At 43.7% G+C, this 23,585-nt stretch overlaps 1 protein-coding gene across 2 annotated transcripts in view; it reads right to left on the bottom strand.

The window, feature by feature from the left end:
* PRKAG2 (protein kinase AMP-activated non-catalytic subunit gamma 2) overlaps nt 1-23,585 on the bottom strand; it is a gene marked incomplete at both ends in the record, with an annotated part of 223,964 nt that overhangs the window by 134,082 nt on the left and 66,297 nt on the right. For both annotated transcript variants that reach the window (XM_080338959.1, XM_080338960.1), the window contains 2 exons: nt 6,775-7,054; nt 19,154-19,225. In XM_080338959.1, the coding sequence (XP_080195085.1) occupies nt 6,775-7,054; nt 19,154-19,225 (352 nt within the window). The remainder of the gene's footprint in view (nt 1-6,774; nt 7,055-19,153; nt 19,226-23,585) is intronic.

Here is a 23,585-nt window from a genome sequence, read left to right as displayed (position 1 = left end):
TGTTTCTCTACGACTGTGGTCTGAAGGCTGGGATGGTCCAAGACTATGGGATGAATTTATGGATTCAGCAAAGAAAAATCCAAATATAGAGTCCAGCAGCCGGCAGGAGGGAGGACATCCCGTCATCGCTGAGTGTCACAGGACGTTATTCCTAAAGAGCGAGGGTGGGAAATACCTTGAGGCAATGGTACATGAAATGTGTGCACCCAGCTGCCGACCCTGGCCAAACCTGTCTTGGACTAAACCCCACTGTCCTGCAAGTTGTTACCTGAATGTCATGAATACGGGGGAAAATCTTGCGGGGGAATGAATTTCAGTTTAAAGGCCTTCGAGGGAGCAGAGCTGAATGGTTTTCCCCGTTTTTCCCCTGAGGTATTGGAAATAAGAGCCTCTTGCTCCATCTATGGGTAAAAACTAGTACGGTCAAAAGATTTTCTTACAGAGGGCATGGTCTACCCATGAGATGTTCTCCAGGAAAATGAATTATTAGAATGAATAAAAGATATGATGACTTTTCTGTATTGCATCTTGCAGTCTTCTGAGACAAATACTATCTGGTCCTTTATTACTGGAGCACTAGGATTAAAATAATCCTCATGGATTATTTTAGACACCACAGTTGATAGCGTTGAATTTCAGGGGAAAAATTCCTAAGACAAGGCAGAAAATTAAAACTTTACATTGAAAACCATTTCCTTCCTCAAATATAGTGCAAATTCACAGCAGCTCAAATCCGATGACCAGCTTCGAGGTGTTTGAAAGTCACCTCATTTTCAATCAAAGTTCTATAAACAACCTTTAATTCTGAGATAAATTTATCTTTTGATCACATTCACCGCAACCCAAAGCTTCAGGTCAATGGAAACCTTTTAATTGATTTTCTTTGCTGTTAATACTGGCAGCACCACCATGAGTCATGAGTATTGCTGTTACTTGAACTGATGTTTTTGGAAGGGGAAGCAGGACTGGAAAATACCCGGCTGCCCTTCAAACAGGGCATTCGGCCCCGCAGCAAAAGCTACATTTTAATGACTAAAATTTCATACAACCATGTACTTTTAATAAAATATTCTGAGTACTTTTAGTTTTAGCCTATCTGCGGGGGTAGCTCCCTGATTTCTACTCGGTAAAATAAAGCTCTGCTCATTTCTTTGTGTATGTGTTGTCTCTGAAGGGAGAGCTCGTGCAAGACCATAGAAAAGTCTAATCTGAACTGTGTTTTCCCCCAGTGCAGCTTGTCCTCCTGTGTTTACTTTGGATCAGCTCAGTTTGCTTTACCGAGGGTAAATTTGTGCCATTTCTTCTTTCTCTCAGCATTGTACCCACTCGCATAAATTTGTACACAAGAGAAGTGCACTCCCTTCACAGACAAACCTCAATAGCGTCACAGCGCATCAGGTCTCAGGCTGTTCCTTGTGAGAGCAGTTCACGGAGCTTCAGGCAAACTTAAGACAAACTGGGAAATGGTTCCACGAAGCCAGTTCTGAAGTCACTTTGCACAGCACCTCAAACTTCAACTTGTGTCTCTTCACTCGTACTTTGCTCCTGGTGTCCCTGAGAGCCACCTAGGAAACCAGTGTCAGCTCTGTAGAAGCCTCATGCCAGCTACAGTGTTATTCTAAAATTAGAAAACCCCAATTTACTCATTCATTTTCCTATCCAATTGTCTATAAATAATTAAGATGTAATTGTTCAATGGTCCACAGCTGCTCACGTGCCCACGCTGATGGGTAAACCCAGGTACAGAGCTCCACATCTCACAGACACAAGTCTCCACCAAGCTTAATTCATCCCAAATCCATATTCAGTTTTTACTGGTCTAGCAGTGCTGTGTAAAGAAATTTTCAGACAAAAAGAAATTTAAAAGCTTAGAATTAAATTTCAAAGTACTTGTACAAAAGCCCAACATGCAAAGAGCTGACTTGGACTTTTCTGAGGTGAATTCCCCAAACCAAAGGGGCTTCTCTGGTGGCCAAGCACACACCTCACCCCGAAAACACCCCTGCAGAGCTTCTGCCCGGAGGGGACCGAGGTGGGTCTGTTGCCTTTCCAAAGGTGGGATGCTGGATGTGAAGCCCCAACCAGCAGTTTACTGATTTGAAGCTGGTCTTAAAAAATACCTGGAGCTGAGTACATTTTGTGGGATGGTATTTTTCCTTTCAAGGCAAATATTTTGTCAGATCAGTCCATTGGGTTATGACCATATGCTGGACTGGGGTAACCAAAGGGAAAAGGCACCAGGACAAGCTTTTGGCTACTGCCAGAACAAGTGATACAATATTAGAGATGAAGAAAAGCTTTAAACTCGCAGCCTTAATTGGAAAATGTTTTAAGCTTCATGTCTACAAATCACACTTTGTGTTTTAATATCATCCTACTCTAACCATTAATACCTGTCCTAGACTGCATATATTCCAAAGGCAAAATAACAGCTGGGAAAAGAGCAACGACATGGGAAAGAAAGCACTGTAAATACCACACAGCCTTTAAAGCGAAAACAAGCTAGGGAGAAGTTGCTTCCAAGAAAAACAAGGAATATGCGGAGTAACAGGTTAGCCTGTGTTTTGAACAACACGTGGGAGGAGGAAGTGGAGGGAAGATGGGGATGTTATTTAAAACAAAGCCTGTATATATTTCCCACACACACTGCCCCATGATAGGGAAAGGAACGCAGCACAGACGCTCTTCAGGTAAACTGGGGGACAAAAGAACCCCAAACCCTGTGAACTTTTAACTAGTGCTTTATTTATTTATTTATTTATTAATTTTAAATTGCAGATTGCCTGGATAAAGTGCCAATTTGCTATAAACCTGAAGGGAAGGCTCCTGTGCAGTTTCTCAGAAGAGCCATGGCTGCGAGTGACCTCTGGAGGTCTCTAGTCCAACCCCTGCTCAAAGCAGGGCTTCAACTTTAAACTGGGGTTTTCAGAGCCTTGCCCAATTACAATCTGCAAGGGCAGTGATTTCACAGCCCCTCTGGGCCCCCTGCTGTGATGCTGTGTCACCCCCATCAAGAACAATCTTCTTACACCTGCCTGGAGTTTCCCTCACAGCCTCCTGCCCTGTCGCTGGGCAGACCCGAGATGCCCAGCACTGCCTTCTCCAAAACCCCATCACATAACTGAAGACAGCACGAAAGCCTTAGCATCATAGAATCACAGAATGTCCTGAGTGGGAAGGGACCCACAAGGATCATCAAGTCCAACTCCTGTCCCTGCACAGGACACCCCACAGGTCACACCGTGTGTCTGAGGGCCTTGTCCAGTCTCTTCTTGAACACTGTCAGGCTTGGGGCTGTGACACCTCCCTGGGGAGCCTGTTCAGTGTCCAGCACCCTCTGGGTGAAGAACCTTTTCCTGATGTCCAACCTAAACCTCCCCTGGCACATCTTCCTGCCATTCCCTCGGGTTCTGTCGTTGGTCACTAAAGAGAGGAGCTCAGTCCTGCCCCTCCTGCTCCCCTTGTGAGGAGCTGGAGCCGCCATGAGCCCTCCCCTCAGTCTCCTCCAGGCTGAACAAACCAAGTGACTTCAGCTGCTCTTCTTAAGTCTCCTCCTTCTTCTTCTTCTTCCCCCTACACCAGGTGCCCCAGCCCCTTGCTGGACCAGTACAGCCTTGTCTCCTGTACTGGGGAGCCCAGAACTGGACCCAGCACTGCAGATGTGTCTCACCAGTACTCAGCAGAGAGGGAAGATCATCCCCCTCGACATGCTGGTGATGCTCCTCCTAGTGGAGCCCAGCACACAGTTTATTTTCATTTTAATAGTAGCAACCCAGCTCCAGTGGCAGATCGGCTGTAAAGGCAAACATGCATGGCAAGTACCTCTCATTTCAACGCACTCCCGGTTTCAGAAGTGATTAACTTTTAACACAGGTATCCCGAGCTGCTTGAGAAAATGGGATTTTAATCACGTAGGCTGAGACAATTTTGAGCAGTGAAGCATTTATGCACCTTCAGAAACATGGAGACGTGCTGGTTTTGCTCTTCTCAGAGCTCTTTAGTGCAGCATCTGCACAAAGGTCTGAGAACACTGGTCTGAGGAGCCTCTGAGAAGTCTTGGCACTCTGAAAATGCTGTGCAAGCCACAGAGACTTTGTTTTGAGTGGGACATAACCAATTAACTTCATGTTTTGTATTACATAGGGTTATTCTTTACCTGCAAAGTAGAAGAATGCAAATGTTTTTATTGGGAAAAACTACCCAATACAACAGAAATGGTAACTCATACATCTCCTGAAGGCCTGAAAAGGTTTTGTTAAATAAAATTTGGTAAAATGCAATTAAATATAGTAAACCCTAAGAGTGTAATTCATTGCCGACCCCTGCTTAGCACATTCTGAATAAAATCTACTTTAATGTGGCAGTGAAGGGTACGTTTCTGCATTAGTCTCTCCATAAGAGAGCTAACGATGTGAAAGCCTGTGCTAAGAAATGCTCTGTTTTGCAAACAGCTGCAGAATGGGAAGAGTTATCAATTTAAACACTAATTTAAATCATCGCGCCCTTGCCAAGAGCCTGTCCCTCCTGCTTTAAGGACAAAAGCCCACGAACAGCCGAGCCCAGCGCAATTCCTGCCGCCCTCTCTGGAGCAGCAGGGTCACAGGCATCTTCTGATGGCTCAAAAATAGCGTGGCCCCGTTCCAGGGCTGTTCCCGCGACAGTGATGTGACCTTATCAAAAGGATTTTGCTGACTGCTGGAAGATTCCTTTATTTAATATTCTGTTGTACCTAGCTAGGACTTCAACAGTGCTGTTTGCTTGGATAATTGCCTTAAAACATCACGAGATGGCTTCGCTATGCAGGTGACATCACCGTTACTCGCACAGCAGCGAGCCCTTCTCTGCGTACTCCATCAGGAGCACATTGCCTATGCAATAATTAAACCTATGCAGACCAGCCAAAAAGGGCTTAAATGGACTTTAGTTATTGCGAGGCTTGAAAATAGGGGAGCATAAAAAACATCCTTGAACTTTAGGCAGAGAAGAACAAAAATCCTTGAGTAGAAATTAAGCTTGGAGTCTACTTGGAGTCCTTCAGAAACACTGACTCAACTACTTCCAATCTCCTGAAGGTGTTTTAGAGGGAGGCAAGGGCTGGAAAAGATGCCATTTCACTTCAGCTGCAGTAGAACTTCTCATAAACATAAAGCAAAATCCTATATGGGGTTTGTATAGCTGTGTTCTTGTGCACAGAAGTCACTATGAAATCAATTGTTCTGAATAAAACCAACATTTTAAAGGGAAATAGATGAAGAAAAACAAAAAGGTGCCTCAATACTATTTAAAAGTCACCGAAAGGTATCAATAGCTTTCAGCACCTGAAGTACTGCATTCAGCTTTGGGTTGCCCAACGTAAGAAAGACATGGACCTGTTGGAGTGAGTCCAGAGGAGGCCACAATGATGGTCAGAGGGTTGGAAGAGCTCTGCTGTGATGACAGGCTGAGAGAGTTGGGTTTGTTCAGCCTGGAGAAGAGAAGGCTCTGGGGACATCTTAGAACACCCTTCCAGTACCTAAAAGGGACCTACAAGAAAACTGGAAAGGGGCTTTTTACAAGGGCGTGTAGTGATAGGACAAGGGGTAACAGCTTTAATGTGAAAGAGAGTAGATTTAGATTAGATATAAGGAAGAAATTCCTCCCCACGAGGGTGGTGAGGCACTGGGACAGGCTGCCCAGAGAAGCTGTGGATGCCCCATCCCTGGAAATGTTCAAGGTCGGGTTGGCCAGGGTTTGAGCAACATGATCTGGTGGAAGGTGTCCCTGCCCGTGGCAGGACGCTTGGCCTAGATGATCTTTAAGGTTCCTCCCCAACTCCAACCATTCTACGGTTCTATGAACACATTGCATGAAACGTAAGCCAAATGCAGGTCTACACATCACTAATTCTGTATCTATTTTGTCACAGATTTTACAACAATTTATCACTGAGTTATTTCTTCAGTTCACACAAGGAAAACTCGCTGTGGCCTGACAATGCAGTACCCCAGAGGCAAGACATTATACTTCTCTTCCCCTCTAACTCCATCCTCTTCCTACAGTCTCTAACCCCTTGGGTAGACCAGGGCTGGTTTGTCGACCAGCTCTGGGAGCCTTTATTCAGCAAGAAAGTTTGAAAACCAAAGCCTTTTCTGAATCCTGCTCATTTCCGAGTCCTAACAGTGTGTTAGCACATGGGCTGCTGAAAAGGTAAAATGAGTGTCTGATATAAAGCAGGCAAGTGCTCTGAACCATGGAGGTCTACAATGCCTTTCATATTCTGGCAGAGAAGCTCAAACGCTCCCTTAATGGTCATTTGATCGGAAACACAGACAATGTACTTCTATCCATCAAAGTCCCTTTTTCTCACTACGAAAGGGCAAAGAAATACCAGCTAAATAAACAGATGAAATTCTCTACAGAGTCTACAGAAGCGAGTCACCCTTAGCTCCCGAGATGACATCTTTTCTGTGCCCACCTCCACCACAAACATCTCCAGCTGTTCTAGAGCCCCAGCACTGGCACCCAACCAGCCTTGGAGAAACCACCCAGAAAACTCCCACTGACAGGGATGCGGATTTCTAAGCAAAGCTTTGAAGCGCAATTTCCCTCCTCAGCCCTGCACAGGTCGTACCCTAATGGTCAGCATGTCAGAAACCCAAAACACATGGTGAGTGAAAGCGAAAACGAACAATTAGCACATGCCTCATCTGCACTTACTTCACTACCGCAGGTAAAGAATGGGCCAAGCCCAGAGGTACCGTGTATCTTCCTGAAATAACATGAGCAATTTCTTACTTTTTCTTGATCTGGAGAAAAACTTGATGCCCCCAGGAGAGGTAGACGGGTTAGAATTGGGGGAGGACTCTTTGGAGGAGGACCTGAAGATCCCACTGAAGCTCATTCGGCGTGGGGAGCGTGGGGGAGACTCCTGGTAGGGGAAGGGGAACACTGTTTTGGGTGAGCCAGGGCTATGTTTGGATCTCACAGGGGCAGAAACAGGGCTGGAAGGTCGGTTCTGGAGCCCTTTTGAGAAAAGGCCTTTTGAAGGACTGCCAGCAGAGCAGCTTTCTTCCGCCTAGGGAGGAGAGAAAAAGGAAGAAAAGAGAAAAATCACCATTAATTCAGTTCAGCTCAGGCCGTCAAGGTCTCTGCACTTGTCTCAACACAATCAACTCCTGTTTGTTTGGGTGGTGGATTAGCCAGACCTCACCTTCGCCTGCGCCTGCCCGCACCGACACGTGGATGCGCAGGTGCCACCTCTCGAGGCTCCGTGCTGCCCCTTGCTCTTAAAGACTCCCTGAATTTCACGAAAAGTTTCAACATATGTGTATACATTTCATCATCACACCTATAATGCAGGATTTTCTTTACTGTTTGCATTTGCAACACATCCCTCTTCCTTCCCCAGACGACTGAAAGGTGACTGGCAATTGATTTATTTAGGGCAACGCATGATCACCGTTAAGGAAACACAGCACCCTGAAGTCCCCCTCCTGAATTTAAGTGCATATCTATGATACTTAAACCTCCATTGGATGATGCGACACAGGAGAGTGCACAAGCTCCCAAGTGCCTGACAGGTCTCTACAATGACAGGCATGGCCACAACTGTGGGATTGCAACTCCAGTCCCAAAAATAGAGGAACCATTTTAGAGTGGCAATGTTTCTGCTAATTACCCTGCCCTTGAGCTTGGGTATGACCTTTCTAACAGCTCTGTCTCTTCTGGGACCTGTGCTGGCTTTCCAGCTACCGTGTATATCTGTGCACAACACTGCACTGTGTGGGCTTGCCCAGCGAGGGGGATAAAGATCCAGAAAAACAAACAAACAAAAGGAGCAAAGATTAAATTCTCCCCATGTACAATTAACAGAGGCTGACCCAAAAATCACTGTGGGATTTGCCTGTGCCTGGGCTACACATAGAGTTTATTTCCTTCTGGATGCACAAAGTACTTCTGTGGCCACGAGGCTGCTTTTTTAGCTGGGGGCATGTCTCATGAATGAAGGGCTCTGTTCTGGCAAAAGGCAGCGGTGGGTTCCAGGTCTCCAGGGAACATGTAAGCGAAGGCCACGGTGTGTGTGCCCACGGGCACAATGTGCTGTTGAGTTTCAAGCCCTTTTGCACGCCGGCTCCTCTCTTCCCAATAAAGCAAAACAAACTATGGAGCAGACAGCAACTTCGACCTGCAAAGATGCCACCTGATGTGTGTTAGTCTAGTTAGGTATGAGCGTTGTTGCCATGGGAGTCACTGTAGGGAAAAATGGCATCTTTTATTAGGATGACTTAGATGAGCGAAGAGATGAAAGAAAGCCTCATAGGTATGTATGGCCTCCTTTGGGTCAGTGGAGGGCTTGTGTATACAAATCCAGCTAAAAATGGTCAGCTGAGTTTAAAACACATATGCAATTAACTCCCTTTTCAAAATAACATTTGGCCACAGCTCCAAAACACTTGCAGAAATATGTATGAGCAGCATGACGGCCAAATAGCTGCTCCCTCTGTAACACAGGATCCCATTTCTCAGAATCCTTCCCGTCTCCTGCATGTGCACTTTGGACCTGCTCCTCTTTCCACGTGGGATGGGACAGAGCTGGAATGGGTCCTGTGCTGTGGGAACTGCAGGAGGGCCTGCAGAGAGCGTGGTCCCTCGTTTGGGAAGGTTTTTGAGCTAAAAGGCAAGTGGGACTTGGTCTGGAAGATGAACAAAAATAGTGTAGGTCACCAGGAGGGGCACAGAGACGTGCCAGCACAGCCCTGGACAGCTGAGTTCTGCTCTGTGCCCCTCTGCACAGCAAGGATATGTCCCTCAAGAGGCACAACCACTTTTTGTACCTGCACACTTATTTTTGACAGCACGGATGAAAATATACCAAAAATATACCCATCCTTTTGCAGAAGAATTAGAAGAACAGCTGCCCTCAAGGAGAAATTTTTGTAAAGGATAAATCAATTCTAGCTGAAGCACTGGGTACCAAACACCCTGACATTATCCATTAGAGAAGATAAAAGTAATGGTTTGTGCTTAATGCAGTGGTCTGAGCTTCCAACTCCATCATGGATTCTGCATGCAATCTTGAAAACTCATTTCATATCACACATCTGTTCTGCCGTGAGGACCATATCGCCTTCATTCCCACCCCAAGTGGGAACACAGACCATCTCCCGGCCAGTATTTATCAAGAATAATAGAGCACAATCCTTCAGCTGAGACTTGGAATAATAGCCACGCTATAAGTAAATTAATAAACAAATGGCACTTTTGTCATGGGTAAATAGTCCCAAAGTGGTAGCTTTCTCATAAAAGCTCATTAACTTTACTAAAACATCATCTGTAAATCATCTGAGACTGCTTATACATTGTTCTCTTCACAAGTACACAGTCCAGCAATCAGCCAAGTAGCACAACAGCACCTCCTCCTGCATTGTGATTTAAATAGGTCTGTTGCCAAATGTACTGCTTGCAAATCAGAAGTAAAGAATATTTTCCATTTCATTTTAATCATAATACAAATATACCACTACTGGTGTAATTTAGGACTGTTCCCAGGATGGTAATTTCATCATAATTTTTTCTAAAGTAACAAGCCATGACATTTGTAAAGCTGAGAGAAGGACATCGTTCTGGTGCCCCCCTTAATATTTTATGTTATCTTTTCTGCATGCTTGTTTGGTAATAACGACACTCTGATAGGAGACACATTTAAAAGACTATGGTATCCTCACAGGCTACAGCTATTCTAGAAATGTAAAATGTCAAGCAACAATTCATCAAAAAATGTCAGTATTCCCTTGCACACACAAGTGAGACACAAAAGCAAATTGTTCTCCAATTCCAAGCAGAAGCAGCGGGATATTTTTATTTATTGCAATCACAACCAGTTGCTTTCTCCCCATTGTGTCAAGCAGATGAATTAGCTAATTGTCGGAGCACCAGGGGCACGCTGCTAAATACACATGCACATGCTACTAAATTAAAGGAAATTACTACATTGAATTCTTCCCCGGCCACTCCACATGTTAATTATACAGAGGTTACACCCACCATCAAAGCAGATAAATATCTGTGATTTTGCTTTGGGAATTACAACAGGATTGCTTTCTTAGAATATTATTTGAGGCTAATGGATTGCAAGTATTAAAAGGTGATTAGGTACATCTATGAGTAAAATCAGCAGCAACAATAGTTATCACGGCGTATATAAAAGTCAGAAGGCAAGGTTCATTCTCCTGCTTCAGCTGGAAGGATCTCTGCTGTGGAATGAACCCCACGGTCCCATGCAGAGTCAGTGTGATGACTCTGGCAGTGGTGCTGGGGGCAGGTTACACACCTAGATGGATCAGCAGCCCATTCTTCATGCTTTTTGGACTCATTTCCTGAAGCTATGGCAAGCGAGTGGGCACAAAACCCCCCCAAGTGCTTTGGAACGATAACTATTCCTCCAGCTGAGATGTTGCGGTGAAAAAAAGTATTGCAGCCTGGTTTCTCACATTCATAACCCTTGTACATCAGTTTGTGTTTGTCCAGGAAAAGCAGTGAAGTAAGAACGGGCAGAAATATGAAACACGCCTAATAAATGCACACGGCGATATGGCTCATTTGACCCTGACTGGATAATTGGCCTTTTGAAGATAAGAAGTCCAAACATGCGATGAAAGTACAATAAAAATCATTGCACAAATAAGGTCTAATCAAACAAATTAAAGATTTCCTCTAAGTACTAATATTGTTCACCTAATTAAAAAAAAAAAAAAAGGAAAAGGAAAACAAACAAACAAAAACCCCAAACAAATAAACCACACCAACCAACAACAGAATATCACCTGAATTGGCTTTTTGCAGAGTTTATATGGGAACTTTGAGCTCTACACCTAAATTTGGACCCCATAAGCCTTAAAATCAGTTATGCTGGAGATAAATCTCAACTCCTGACTGTATGTCTGCGGAGCAATAAGGCTAAATTAGCAGCTGACTGCATTTGCTCCAGGCTAAAGCAGTTACCTTGCATAGCACTGAGTGAATATATCCTAAAATGCTGTAAGACACTATCAGTTTTCATGCTTCAGAGCACAAAAGAATTCTCAGCTGGGGACCAGGGAGAAACTTTGTTGTGTTGTATACACCAGATGATTTCATACAGGCTCCTAAAATACATCCAGAACTGGCTGCTGTTGAAAATAAAGCAACGAAATAAGACGTGTCTTACAGTGCTTGGCATCTAGCAGACTTACTTTCAATTTTTGAATGAAATGGAAAGCGATAGCTTGGCACCTGCCTGGAGCTGGGCAGCTCTGGAAGATTGCAGCTCGAGAAATAGCTGCCTTTGTGATTTCCTTGGAGGTGGGAATCCTCTGTTCCTAATCTCTTCTTCCTTTCTCACAGCTACGACTATAAATGGCTTGGAGCCATCCTGCAATGGACCAGCACACTCACACCTTCATTTTCAACAGACCAACTCCTGAGTGACAAAATCCCAACATAACCCACTACCAGTCCCAGACTACCCCATGCCAGTGAGTGAAACAGCTGGACACAGGCTCAAGCCATCGTGCAGTTGTCTTTAGGGCTTCCTGGCTTGCTCACCATCTGATGGGGATTTAGTCTGTGCCATGAGCGCTGCCCAGGTGCCACCTGGGTTCACAGAGAGCACTAGCCAGGGATGGTCACAGGTTGCACAGGACCATCCTGCTTCAATGGATGCAAGAGCTTGGCTCTACAACAGCACCATGCCCCAGCCCTTTATCTCTGGGCGAAGAGAACTGTTGCTCCTGTTGACATATCCCAAGTGAGCAACCTTGTATCTCATGCTGTTAAGAACTGTTCATCCTGAGGGTCAGCCAGGTCTTCCTATGTAAGGTCCTTTCCTATGACAAAATAACCCTTTTCTTTGCATCATCAACAAATTTGGTTAGCACGCTTCTGTTCTTCATCTCAGCCTTACCAGCAAAGAGCAAACGAAGGACTAAGCCTGGGGAAACTCCACCAGTTTTGTCCCTCCACCCAATAGCTGCCATTTCAATACCAGCCAGACATCTTTGCCTTCAACTATTTGGACTACTAAAGACTAGAGAGCTCGGCAATCACCAGTGTGTGAAATTTAACAAGAGGAACTGCTGGATTCTCCACCTGGGACACAGTAATCCTGGTTATAGAATCACAGAATCATTTTGGTTGGAAGAGACCTTCAGGATATCAATCAGGATTGAGTCCAACCATAAGCTAACCTACTCTAGCACTAAACCATGACCCTAAGAACCTCGTCTAAATGCCTTTTAAACCCCTCCAGGGATGGTGACTCCACCACTGCCCTGGGCAGCCTGTTCCAATGCCTGACAACCCTTTCCATTAAGAATTTTTTCCTAATATCCAATCTAAACCTGCCCTGGCACAACTTGAGGCCATTTCATACAAACTGGGGGAGGAGAGGCTGAAGAACAGTGCTGTGGAAAGAGATCTGGAGGTTTGTGTTGATGGCAAGTTGAATAGGAGTCAACTGTGTGCACTGGCAGCCAAAAGGGACAACCGTGTCCTGGGGTCAAGGGAGGTGACTGTCCCAGTCTACACCGCTCTGATGTGGCCCCATCTCAAGCACTGTGTGCAGCTCTGGGTGCCTCAATTTATATAAAAAGGACATCAAACTGCTAGAGTGTGTCTGGAGGAAGGTGACCAAGATGGTGAAAGGCCTCGAGGGCAAGACTTAGGAGGAGCTGCTGAGGTCACCTGGTTTGTTAAGCCTGGAGAAGAGAAGGCTGAGGGGGTACCTCACCACAGTCGACACCTACCTCAAGGGGGACAGAGGATGGGGAGGTGCTGATCTCCTCTCTCTGGTGACCAGTGATAGGACATGAGGGAATGGAATGAAGCTGAGTCAGGGGGAGTTCAGATTGGAGATTAGCAGAAGGTTCTGCACTGCGAGGGTGGTTGGTCACTGGATCAGGCTCCTCAGGGAACGGGCCTCAAGCCTGTCAGAGTTCAGGGAGGGTCCGCACAACACCCTTACTCATATGGTTTAGTTTTAGGTAGCCCTGCAAGGAGCAGGGGGCAGGGCTCAAAGATCCTTTATGGTCCCCCTCAACTTGAGATACTCTATGATTCTATTTTCTTACCTGAACTGCAATTCTTCTTCTTATTCTACAAGAAAGATTAAAACGCACTACATTTAATCACCACTCTATGATCACTCCCAACTCAATGTGCTAAGAGACGAAACTATTCATGCTTCACCACGAACCATCCACACTTCTTAGTCCTGCCTCTTCTCACTCACAGACAGAAAATTCCGCAACGTTGTCATTTTGTTTCCCATACTTTGCATAGAAAATCTGATCCCTCTGTTTTACCATCTCTAAGAAGCAATTTCTGCTCCCAGCCTAGAATTTAAGGACCACTTAACTGCAGGGAACACAAGTGTCCTGCCAAAGCAATGTGGCCAGTAAAACGGACAAGCTGTGCTGAGAAGACCTTGACCATGAACAGCGATTGCGTTGGAGCCAGAGAAACCCAGGCGCTGCCCATGTCCTGACCGCAGCACCTCCTCTGCTGCCCTGCCAGGCTGCTCCAGCAACAGGTCCATTCCTGGGCACGCAGCCTTCCCCAGGGGATGCCCTCCCTAAAAACTCTGCCTCCGGGTCAGGAGAATTTAGCCTCATTTTTCAGAACAGCCTGAAAACAAACCTGCCTGGAATACCAATGGGCCCAAGCTAAACAGCTTTTCAAAATACTACTGAATTGAAGTGAAAGTTATTAAACGCTCCTGAGCTCTGCTCCTTTTTTTCTCCAACTCTGAACAGTTAGGGCATTTGAGTTCTGTTTGCTTTTACAACAGTGAGTTATTTGACCTTTATTTTGCCTCTTCACTTAAAAAAATATACATTTGAAAGGCGAATAACAGAAAAAGAATCACCTCCCACCACCCTTGACAGGGACAGTAAACACAATTAGAGACAATACACCAGATAGACTGCACTTGTTTCCTGCCCTGCCACTGCATCTCAATAAAAAAGCCCTTTGATAAAGTTAATTGGATGATTCTGTCATTCTGCTGGAATAACAGAGCTCGCAGAAACACAAGAGCTGACATCATTAGACTGAAAGGTAATGAAGGACTCACTCTCCTGGCACCATGTGGTCACATTCACCACCACTGGTTCCCTTGGTTCTGCATGAGCAGTAACAATTGAGATGACAATGTATTTTAGGGATCAGAGATGTCACTTCCCAAAACTAAAGTACAATGACACTCCCCCAAATTAAAACACAAAGGGATGTGGCTGGCAGCTCTGAGAGCCCCATGTTGCTGCCTGGATGGCTGGGGTGAGGTTTCCACAGAGATCAGGGCTGCTCCAAGGCAGAAGCAGGCTTGAGGAAAGGTGAGTCAGGGGTGGCTCCTGCTCCACTTACTAGCCCTTAAATGCTTATTTTAAAGCAGCGGGTGGGAAGGAGCCACGCACATGGCGGTGCAGCTCTTGGCACATGTGAACTCACTCCATTCACTGCAGGTGGCTCAGGCCAGGGCTGAGCCACCAGCCAGGACATGCTCCCCATCCTCCTTGCTGAGGCCAATTCACCGCTCATGAAGAAATGGATAAGAAAAAGACTGGGAAAAAAAAAATCGAAAGGAGATTTATTATACAGGAGGGCTAAAAATGGTGTAACTTTTGCTCCTACTCCCCCTTCTGGGGTTTGCTCATGCGGTTCCCACAAGTCACTGGAGAAAACAATGGCAATGCTGGGACCAGAAGCTGGACAAAGCTTCAATACTGGAGTCACTCCTTGGATGTTTTCTGACCCTAGTTCATCAACGCTTTCCTGCATCACCGAGAGCAGAACTGCGAGTTGGCAACAAAAAACCCCTACTCCTTTGTTTGTACATCCAAAAAACAACCTAATCCATTAACCACTGTGTCACATCCAGGATCTATGTACAGCTGATTGCCTACAACTATTCTCAAAACCTAACCAAAGCTTGGGGAAAGACTTCCCCACACCAAAGTCTGCATTATTTGCTCCTAGGAGTAACTGATCATGATTTGGCCAAACTGAAATGGGCTGGTTGTCTGCAAAATGTCTTTTAGGTGATTCAGGTTGTTCTGCATTGAAGAGTTTCCTGCTCAGAATTTACCACTGTGTTCTCCCTCGTTTTAGTACGAGCTACAAATTGTATTAGTAATGAGTCTGTATTTCTTTCAAGTCACTGATAAAGTATGATATAGTATAGCAACAGAATATTTTGTCTGCCTAGAAACAAAATTTTCCACTGATGAGTCTCAATTTATTTTATCAGCCAGGTTTTTATTCATTTAACAGGCTCCATGTTTATTCAGTATCATTCCAGTTTCTTAAATCAAAATGTCTTGTGCTACATTTTTTTTATATATGACACTGACACTATGACATTTTTCACCAAATTTATAATTCATTTAAGCCCACACATTTGTTTAGTAAGACTTGTTTACCATTAATTGCAATCCAAATGAGTCTATTATAATAGCATCATTAACTATCCAACATTAGGTATTTCATTGTTTTGCCCAGGACTAATGTTAGACTGACAAACCTGTAAATTATCCTAATTGCAAATAATGTAAATATTAACATAGTAATTGTTGGGTTTTTGCAGTCTTTTGGAACTTCATCTCTGCTCTAAGATTTATTCAAAATCAGCACTAGTCATAGAAAACTGTGTCAATTAATCCAAGCGTGTTTATCCGAGTTATTTGGATTTAATTCTAAAATGCTTAGCTTTAGCATCTTCTGCTTTAATTACACTTTATTAATTAATAAGACAGTCACTGTTATCATCTAAGGTAAATATTTCTCCAGCTTTTTCCCCATGTAGAACTTTTAATGCACCCTTCCAAGCTTTCTTCTATATTTTTATGACAATTCTATTATTTCCATAAAGAAATGGATCAATATTATTCTTCAAGCTTCTCTTTTTCCTTCTCTTCCCTCATCCATCTACAATTTGCTGGCTGCCTCCACAGACAATTTTCTTCCCATCTCATTTTCTTCTCTCTAATCATTCACAATCCTGGGCTTTCAGCTGAAACAAGTGCTATCGGTTTCCTATAATTTCTGTACCACATCCTTTTACCTTTTAGATGAAGGATCTATAAGCATTCAAGGTGTTAGGACCTCCAAAATCAATAGAGCCATTTGGGTGCAGAGGGACACTCATCCCTGAGTGCCGCCCTGCCACATTGTACCAGAATTATTGTCTGAATGATGCTCCACATCAGTCATGACGTTCCAGGCCTCTAAACTGCCCCTATCTCACTGTCTTTTCCCAGACTGAGGAAACCCAGTAAATCTACTTGCTTTTTGGTTCCTGGTTATCGTTATACTGCTGTATTTAATGGTTCTCTAAGGTCTGTCGTTAGAAGGATTCAAGCCGTTTGTGGAGAATCCTCACTTTGAGTGAGGCAACCAGCAGTACCAGTTGTTTTAGACAAAGCTACCAGTACAAGCGTTAAGGCATTTTGTCAGACAACAAGAAGGGCCAGAATACCTGCCACAGGAACAAGAGCTACATTTCTTCATCACAATACGCCAAAAACTTCTACGCAAGTCTTCAGAATATGATATTATATTCTCTATCTTCAGTAGCGGAAGGTGAAAACTATCCCTATGCCCTTCCTGTCATCGGTCATAAAGGAAAGAAGAATACGTCATTTATAATAGTAATGTTAATGAGAAACAGTTAAGGCTAAACTGCAGGAAATGTGCATCACATTGCCACCGCTGCCAAAAAAATCCTATGTGAAGCTGAAGAAATAATTCCACACTTGAGTTTCCTCCCTGTGTAATGAGGATTGTTGAGACTGAGAGACATCTGCATGGTAAAGAGCTAAGAATCTATGTGAAAAATGTTAATTCAGTTTCTAAAAGCCTTTCACAAAAAAACAAGACAATTAAATTAATGGTAGATGGGAAAGACAGGTTGTGAATGACTCTCCTCTGCTTTGATCTATAGCTCAGGTGACAGAAGAGATAAGTGAAGGAAGACAACCAGGTCTAATGGATTGCCAGTCTCCAACACAACCGGTGAATCAAAAAGCCAAGCTACTGATGAAATACTGACTTCTAAGATACAAAAGTTACGCATCACACTGTGATTTCAAACTTGAACAGAGAAAAAACCATCTCACTTGCAAAAGAACAGCCACTTGGGAGTGTCTTTATGCAGCACCAGCGGGGACTGGCAAACATTTAGTGAGAATTAAATAAAAGACTGCAGCCTGATGCCAGTCGTCATTCACTAGCAGCAAAGATCACACTCTTCATGTCAAGGAAAATGATATTTAGGATGAGATGTGTGGCACTGAATTTCGCTAGCTGATTGCTTTCTTATCCAAAGTTTGGCACTGACAGCTGGTTTCTTACCACTTCGTTGCACTTATTGTACAGAGCTCCAAGTGTGATGTTAGAAGAAAATCCAGGTTTTATACACTCAGTCAAAAAGGCCAGTTAAAAAAGCAATTTCAGATGTTAAGCCCCAGTTGCACGGTTATTTTAAAGCGAATTGCACTTCCACAAGCAGAAGTTAACCCAAGTCTGGGGAAAAAAAACAGCATTTACTGGAGCTGCAAAAAGAGGCAACTACTGAAACATTCTTCCAGTTGTTCCCAAGACAAGTTCTCATCAAAAGAGCAGTAAGAGGAAAAACAAGGGCTTCATAAACGGTAAAGCACAAGTCATTAAATGATATCATGTAATACTACACGAGTGAGATTAGCTTTGGTACATTTTTTCTTCACGACTGAGATTCATGGAGCTTTCTCACCTTTCTTTAGGAGAAGAAGGGTGATAAAAGGAAAAAATCAAGTTTTGGCTAGAAACCTCTGCCTTTTTGCAGCACGACAACCCTTTTCAAGACCAACACATTGTTCACTTTATTGAAACCCACCAAACAAGCACCTTTTGATAACACTGCATATTTTAGCCTCTCTGGCATCTACCAGAGTTCCTCTGCGTCAGTGACTCCTACGTCAATCTTAAAAGGTCCAACGCAGAAAAGAACAAGGCCAATGTTATAAACATGCTCCGTTACTGATGGATTTTTAAAAACTGTCCCTTCCTGCAAGGTGCAAAGGAGTAGAAACTCATGCTGTCGACAGAGCTAAGTTATTATTGTTCTAGATGCAGATTTAGCTTCACTGAGGAGATATTTATTGCTTCACCTGCCTTGAACCAGAACTGCAGACTCTTGACAAATCGCTTGTAGCAGGTTTAATCATCACAGAGTTCCATAGCCTTGTAAATACCGTGACAAGTCAGACTGCTCGCTGTGTAGCTATAGGTCAGCGTTTGGGTTATCTGCTGCTCGGAGGAGTATCTCTCTCTTTCACCGAGCCCATAACTTGGCTGGCAGGAGACTTACATTTAGCAGACCTGCTTGTACTTCGACGCTTTGTGAAAACGATGAGGCCAGGACTTGAAGATGACAGATCCCACCCACAATTTTTATTGCTTTCAAGATTGTGTAGGCGCCATTTAACCATCCCTAATGTCGTCCATTGAATATGCTCGCCTGATCATTTTAAAGCAAGCGAACCCCTTGAATATATTGGTTTAATTTAATAGCAGGACACCAGAAAACAAATCATAGCAATTCTTCCAGGAGGAAAACTTGAGTTCACCTCACATCGGAGGAATGAACCTTTCTACCTTGTTTATGTGATGACCTGACCGCTGTGGCTTCAGCAAATGAAGGCAGCTCATTTTGCCAGTGCCAAGGACACCGAACAGTTAAAAACTGTAACCAGAGAGTAACCACCAGGAGGCAACTCCAGGAAAACACACTGAGCCGCAGTCCACCTATTTGGGCATTGTATCTCTGTAGCAACACCACAAATTTTGTAAGTTAAGTACATTTCCGGAGAATATAGTTATGCAATATCACTTCATTGAATTACAACAGTGCTAGACACAACACCTGCAGTGTTTAAAGTGATACCACCAGAAGCTGACATCATTTACAAGTGACACTGCATGAGCACCATCATGGTAAGATCTGCAAAAGTCACTATATTTGCCTGAGTGTATCACCCTCAACAGAAATGGTGTGGCAGAAAAGGCTAAAAAACTCAGGCATTTTTTAGCCTAATAAATTATGTTTACTACCAAGGGACTTGGCCACTACAGCAAAGGTGAAGCTTCGGAAATATCCTACCTTGCGAGAAGCATTTTTGTCTGTGCTCTCCACATCACCGTCCAAGAAGGGCATGGCAAACGAGCTGAGATCCTGCCAAGACAGAGAAGAGAAATGGATGTCCTACATTAATCAACGTCTTCTTCCTTCCATCAGAGCATCCCACAATTGCAGCCTGTGATTTTATTCCAAAGTGCCTACTGCTCTGCCCGTAGCAATTGCTGGTAAGCAGCAACACGGGCTCTGATCATGATATCATTAGCTATGAAACCAATGGCAGATGGAAGTAACAAGTGAATAGGGAGACCTGGGCAGCTCTTGCATCACCACGAAAAAGCACCTGCACAGCCAAAGTCAAAAGTCCTGGCTAAAACCTTCCAGGGCAGGTACCTCAAATCCCACAGAAAAAATGGTAAGAAATTACAGTTTAAATATAGCCAGTTGATCAGCAAATGGCCTACGTTGTCTTCAGTGGGGTGTATAATCTTAGTTTAGAGAGTATTTATAACACTAAACAAAACCTGAATAAGAATATGTCGATGTTCTGAAAAACACATAACATATATAATAAAGAAGGAGAAAACTGTGACACGGTGCTCGGGGAGGAAATCACAGATTCAGCTGCACAGATTGGAGAGAAGCACCCAGTTCTGCGTGACTAAAGACAATAAAACCGTAAGAAAAGCACACATGCTCATCTTTAACTAAAAAAACCAAACTGCAATTATATTCTACCTCCTGCTGTCTGTTCTGTTTACGCTACTTCATGTTTCAGCCACGGGGTTGTTAGAGCTCTTTCTACACACATAAGGAAATTATGTTAGTGTCAAGTTTAGCATCTGTTTGATCAGAACAGTAGATAATGAGTAATTCTGTGACCAAAAGCATGGAGTTGCCTAATGCCGTGTGCTGAAGAACTGAGGCTTGGATCCTAAAGCTTGGTCTAAATGTCAGGAATACCTCCCTAGCGCAGAACCTCTCAGATGCAAGGCAGCTCCCTTGCCATGTCAGGATTCAGTGCTTCCCTACCACCACATCTGCACCCCATTTTAAACAGTTCGAAACATAAATAAGTAGCGATTTCATGTAAACCTAATTTGAGATCAAACGGAGCTTAATTAAAAATTAGCACCAGCCAGGAAGTCTGCAAGGCTTGCTTGCCTTCAAAATTCAGAGCAGCCACAGATCTAATCACATCGCATTGTGTAATCGTACTAAATCCCAAATATGCTCAAAAATGTGTATAACTCAGGCATAATCCTTACAAGTGTTTGAAAATATTCTGGTTACATAATGAATAATAAAAATAAGGAACAAAATACTGAATTACTGGAACTGAAGCACATGGGAGTAATTCATGCCAAGTTGGGAAAAAAAGAGAGAAATAAAAGCAGCAGCAGCCAGGCTTGGCCAAGCTGGGCCCGAATCATTAGGCCACAAACCAAAGTATTCCTGAGGAATTAGTACGTTCCCAGCTCTGTCTGTGCACATTCAACTGGAACCACCTACAGAAGCACCAACCCAACTATGTAATGTCACCCTCATGTCTGTGTTCCACTTCACCTTCGTTTGCAAATGCCAATGTAAGCAAATATCTCAAAATCCAATGAAAAGGCAGTTTGTTTGGTTTAGATTTTCACTGTTACCAAGATTTGATGGAGGCTAAAGCAGGCACCGCAGGACCTTCAAGAGAAGCTTCTGTATTAACTGGCTTTTTCTTATCATTAGTTAAGACCAAAATTACTTACATACTCCATAAAAAATTATTCAGCCATAAATGGCATTTATAAACACTGTCAATAAATGGATTATCATTATTATTATTACTCCTACTTCATATGCTACTGCAGGACTTAAGCGAAGAATCTCTGTGAAGAAGTTTAAGAGCCTAATGGAAAGTTACACAAAAAAATATCCCTCCGTGTTTACTTTAATTTAGCTACAGGATTTACCAACATTTTCCTCTACCCATCTTTGGTAGTGCAGAAGCTGGAATCTAAAGTGTGCTAAGTCATTTTCCACGGAATAAATCAAGGAAATTACCTCCTTTGAGCTGCACATATTAGCATCTCTATATTACCATGTGTTCGAATCCACAGGGAGAAAACCTGCTGCTTAGAAAGGCTGGACACTGGATGGAAGAAACTGGGTTTCATGGGACACATACCTATTAACCAGGGTTGAAAAAGCTGTTTGGAAAACGTGGAACAGCTGGGAACAAAACCATAACTTCTTCCTTTTGCGTGGAAACTTTCAAAACCAGGAGGGGGTAGGTAGGTGTAACTATTTTGCTAGGAGCTAAATTTCAGTTCCTAGTTACAATTCCAAGCTTAAAAACACAAATATATTAAACTTTAAAGTCTAAAAGTATCACAAAGCCCAGCTGATGACTCTATTCTAATTTATAACTCCCAGATATCCTAGAGGTGTGCTAACTTCATCTGTCTTTACATGCAGAACAGGAGATCTCTACCTGAAAGCAGAAATAACTGGAGCTCTACCTCTCTGGACAGCATGAGACCTTTCTTTGTTAATACAGTGCTGGAGAACATTTGACAAAGGATAATAATTGTACTTTCAGTCCTGTGATAAAGTCTGTAATTGTAGCTGCTACCCGACCATTTTTTCATCTTTCACTTCTTCATGGGATTCTCTATGTGAAGGCATGTGTTTATAGAGGGAAAAAAATACATATATCAAATGCCAGGCTGCAAATAACGCTCTCTCAATTCCAACCTGTTGGTTAAGCACAGATATATTAGATGTTTATTTTCCCTTTGCATGTATCTCTGCAGCATACAGACTAGATAGGTGTTTCTTTCTTGCGTTCCTCTTCATCCAGAAGCACATGTGATGATGTAGTTGGTGATACAGTAACCGTTAAAAAAAATGAAATAAAAGCTGCTCCAAAAGTGTTGCAAACACCACAATAGTTCTTGACAGCGCAGCCCCAGCCCTTACAACATATCTGACCGCTCTGATCTTGCGATAACAGCCATGGAAGGCTCGCTCTGCCGCCAACCTGGGATTGAAACCTGGGATGAACCCGGCTTTCTTGCTCTCCAGCTCTGCTTCACTGTGCTTGGAATAAGTGCCCTGGAAAATCACATATTTCTGGAGAGATGTTTAAAAATGTTCCACCAAAGGCACACAGTGATGTCTCGGTATGAGCAAGAGTCCTTCTCATTCGGGACTGCAGAGCTAAAGAACGAACGGCATCGCTCCCTGTGTCCACCAGTCCTGCACCATACCCTTGGACAGACAGCTTCTGTAGGGACCACAGCCTATGACCATCACTCTGAGGAACAAAGGCCACCAGAGACCACAGCTCCTACTGCTGCTACCTGGAATTAAGTACCTGCAAAGTCTGTTTTGCAAAGGTTTGTTCGCTTTCCTGCCACGCTCCTCTTCCTCGGTGAGTCCCTCATGCTGTTGAGTGCCGCCTGACAGCCAGACATCCCTCCTGCCATCCTCAATTAGAGAAAATGACCTCTTGAGCGCTTTACATCTACTTTACGGCCACCAAGCCGCTTCAGATTTATTTTGTTTTCAATCCACTTTTATTTACAAGATGTCATGGCAGCTCTTGTTATATTCGCTGAAGACTGTGACCCCAGGGCCATCAAAGGTTTTTCTGGAGGACAGCAGAGCCGTGACCCAGCAGAGCTCCTGCTGCCAGCCCGGCTCCCTGGGGCCAGGACATGTCCCCCAGCACCCGCTCCACCCGCAGCTTTCCAGGACTCTTACTGATAGCACAGGAGGTTAACAGCTCTAAAAAACCCAATTTAATTGACTGTATTGTTTTTAACAGGCTTGGCAGGATAACTGTCTGTAGCACCCTTACCTTCTCTACTACTTCTCTCCCTATTTCCCCTGGTGGGGGAAACCAGTTATCTGGAAGGTTACGGATTCTTCACACTAATTTCTCCTCTCAAGGCAAGACTAACTCAAAGGTGACTCTTGTCTAAGTTACCACTACATCTAGAGCATGATCCTTCCTAATTCCAGCTCTTTCCCCTTTGGCAGCCCTTATATCAGAATACTTAGGATTATGTGAAAAGAAGGAAGAATAAAACTTTTGGGTTTTTTTTGATATCTTGGGAAAACAAAGAACCTTTTCTCAGAATTGTTTTGGAGAATAGGAAAGAAAACCACATTTTAGGATCCAGAAGCAACTATACTGGCTGGCATAGCATAGCCAAATAGCAACAGAAGCAAGATCTGGTTAGCCAAGCCATTTTTCACCTTTTCCAGCCAATTTCACTGTTCCTTTCCTTACTGGGGAGAATTCCTGCCAAAAAGGCTTGCCCAGACATGCTGGTCTGGACGCCGCTGCGGTTGGGGACCTTGGTTTCAGAAAAGGGCTTTCAGCAATTCTGTTGTGGAGCCTGCAAGCTTAAATAACAGACCACTAAAGCCTTGAAGCCAGTAAACACCACAGAATAAATAGGAT

Source organism: Nesoenas mayeri (assembly GCF_963082525.1).
Source record: "Nesoenas mayeri genome assembly, chromosome: 2".
In the NCBI taxonomy this organism is placed as follows: domain Eukaryota; kingdom Metazoa; phylum Chordata; class Aves; order Columbiformes; family Columbidae; genus Nesoenas; species Nesoenas mayeri.
The sequence above is the reverse complement of the archived record's forward strand: the minus strand, read 5'-3'. Positions and strand labels throughout refer to the sequence as shown.